This window comes from Austrofundulus limnaeus, unplaced genomic scaffold, assembly GCF_001266775.1.
Source record: "Austrofundulus limnaeus strain Quisiro unplaced genomic scaffold, Austrofundulus_limnaeus-1.0 Scaffold163, whole genome shotgun sequence".
NCBI classification, from domain to species: domain Eukaryota; kingdom Metazoa; phylum Chordata; class Actinopteri; order Cyprinodontiformes; family Rivulidae; genus Austrofundulus; species Austrofundulus limnaeus.
Genome location: NW_013952565.1, coordinates 228,410 through 231,355, shown reverse-complemented (window position 1 = coordinate 231,355; position 2,946 = coordinate 228,410). Strand labels below are relative to the sequence as shown.

General features: G+C 39.2%; 1 protein-coding gene across 1 annotated transcript in view; it reads right to left on the bottom strand.

Moving 5' to 3' along the window:
* Window positions 1–2,458, bottom strand: part of gcfc2 (GC-rich sequence DNA-binding factor 2) — a gene marked incomplete at its 5' end in the record, with an annotated part of 19,936 nt that extends 17,478 nt beyond the window's left edge. Inside the window, 3 exon segments of the mRNA XM_014017191.1 lie at window positions 1,413–1,513; window positions 1,984–2,217; window positions 2,366–2,458. Coding sequence (XP_013872645.1) covers window positions 1,413–1,513; window positions 1,984–2,217; window positions 2,366–2,458 — 428 coding nt within the window.
* Window positions 2,459–2,946: the final 488 nt, after the last annotated feature.

The following is a 2,946-nucleotide window of genomic DNA, read 5'->3' as shown; positions in this document are numbered from 1 at the left end:
GGAAAGATAAAACGAAACAGAAAAAAACATAATAAAACATAAGCAATGTAATGAAACATCAAATCAAGACAAGATTAAATTCTAAAATTGTAACTCAGATACACGGTCAATGCAGAGCAAAATACACAAATAATACAAAAAACATAGAGAATCGGGGAGAGAAAAATCTGCCTGATGTTCAATAATAGAAAAAAACACATGGTGAGCATTCACTATGGAGGTAGGCTGGCATTAGTGGTGAGTGGTTAGCTAAACGCTTGCGTAAAAAAGTGGGTTTTTAGGTGTTTCTTGAAGGAGACATTGTTATCTAGGGAGCACAGATTAAAATGGAGTTCATTCCAGAGCCTGGGGGCCACAGAGAAGGCACGGTCACCACAGGTCTTAAAGCGAGTGAGGGGAACCATAAGGAGAAGTTGATCCTGTGAGCGGAGGTCCCATCTGGGGTTGTAAGGTGAAATGAGACTTTTAATGTATTCTGACTTCAATTCACTTCCAGTTTTTTAGCCAAACCCTGACCCCTAGCCTGGCCCTTGCCTTCCTACGCAGTTCTGCTCAGTTCTAGTTTCCCTTCACTGCTCCGTCTGGGATTTCTCCCGTAGACAAGGACTTCTCCAGGAGCATTTCATTCAGGCCAATCAGAGAAGAGAACATCGATGTTCTGCGCAGTGTCTGCTAGTTATTTTAGCATACGGCAGTGAAGGAAGTGAATGAAGCCAGTCTGTGTTGATAAGGCTTCCAAATTAAAATAAATTTGTCTGACAAAGCAGCAGCTCTCATTTACAGTTGTCTCGTTTGGCTCGGTACTTCTCTCCTTTCAGTAGGGTTGTTTACAGCGCATACAATTTCTGATTAGCTTCTTAGCTTAGCCTCCTTCACAGAGGAGCTGACATACACATACGTCACGGCCAACCGATCTAATCGTTTTAAACTTCAGCAGAGGCCACGCCTCCAGCAAGAATCGCTTCTCTGTAGCCGAGAGTCCAGACCCTCGTACGAAGCAAAGTGAAGCACAAGGGAAGCCTGACCCCTGACCCCTTACCCTAAACCTAAACACTCCAGTTCATACTGGACCCTAAACCTAGCCTAATATCAATTCACACCTTAGTCCTAACCCAAACCCCAACCCAAAAATGGTGTTCCACCATCTAGTATGGGTCTTTGGTCCCCATAGGGAACACTGGTCTTGACAAGGTATGTGTGTATACCAGAAACGGCCCTAAAAAGATAAAAAATACAAGTACACACACAGAAGCTGCACTGACAAAGGCCTTTTAGAAAAATGTATTATTATATGATTACCAGTTTATAGATGGTGAAATCTAACATCAGACAAAATCAAGAAATTTCACAACAAAAACTTTCAAAAGTATTAAAAAAAATAAAGGGCCACAATGTTTAGTAGACCTTCCTACCTGCTCTCCTGGTCGTCTCTTGACTCCTTTTTCAATCTGAGTCTGCTCCCAAAGCTCCTGCTCCTCCCCATCAGTGCTTGAGAAACTGTCATCAGATCCTCCTGACTCACACACAAAAAGATCAATTAATGTTATAGTTTAAAGAAATCACCAGGTTTAAAGGAAAACAGAATTATTCACACAGGCCAAATATGATAGATTTAATGTTTGAAAAAAATCTATTTATGCATACGATTGGAAATATTTTTGATTCCTCAAACAGAAACTTTGTTTCAGCTCTTTGTTAAATCTTTTTTTTTTTATGAATTCACTAAAATCTTTAATAACATGGTTATGGGTTGTGTAATATCACTGTTCTGATCCATTTATTATTTTATATTCATATAATGATTATTGAATTAAATAAGGACATATAGGGAAAATAAATAAATAAATAAATAAATAAATAAATAAATAAATAAATAAATAAATAAATAAATAAATAAATAAATAAATAAATAAATAAATAAATGTCCTATTTTTCTTGTGAACTACACCATCTTCCATGTTATCCTTCCCTCATACCTCATACCTAGTTTTTCTGCAATCGTTTCCCTGATGCTCTTCATTCGTGGGGCGAACTCAATCCTCCGCTCGTGATCATCTGGCTCTTCATCATCATCTTCATCATGTCTGCTATGGTGATCTGGGGTGCTGCCAGCCGAGCTTCGGCCATCTCTGCTCAAAGAGATGAACTCTTTCTGGGCTCGAGCAGCACGACGCTTCCTCCTGGCCAAGTCGATCTCCTTAGCATTCGGGATAACTGCTATTTAGGCAAAACCAATACAGCAGACATGTTAATGCATACAAATAAATACAGATTAAAACACAACTTACTTTACACACTGAAAACCAAATTAGATACACACAAAAACTCTGTCACTTCTTTAACTTTTTATGTAAAAAACACATACTTGGTTTGGCAGAAGAATGGCTGGAGTCAGAGACTGAGTTAGCCGACTGAGAGCTGGCATCCTCCTCATCACTGTCAGCATTGTTACTGTTGTCGTCATCATCATCATCATCATCATCATCAGGTGAATGTGGTGAAGCTTCAGTAACATGCTTGGGAGGACTGGATGAAAGGTCACCAACACCACTTGAGGCTGGAAGAGAGTAAAGACGTCAACCAGGAGAAGTTGTTGTCATGATGCTTTTGTTTTGTAACATTTGTTGTTTTTGCTGCATTGTGAAATGAGCTGCTTAACAATAGACCATTTTGTATTTCCAAATGTATGAAGAGGACAGGTCCACAGGTCATACAGTATAAAGGTTTTTATGGAAATGCCATTGGAATTGAACAGATTTAACCATTATCAATCAATCAATCAGAAAATAATTGTGTAGGTCTTCTGGACAGGTTCTTCTCTAATGAAACGTTTCGTCTCTCCTCCAAGAGACTTCTTCAGTCTGAGAGTTTCAGGCAAAATTCAGGCTTTTAAGCACTGCCTCCATGTGACTGATACTCACAGGAGGACTGCGACCAGTTATACAT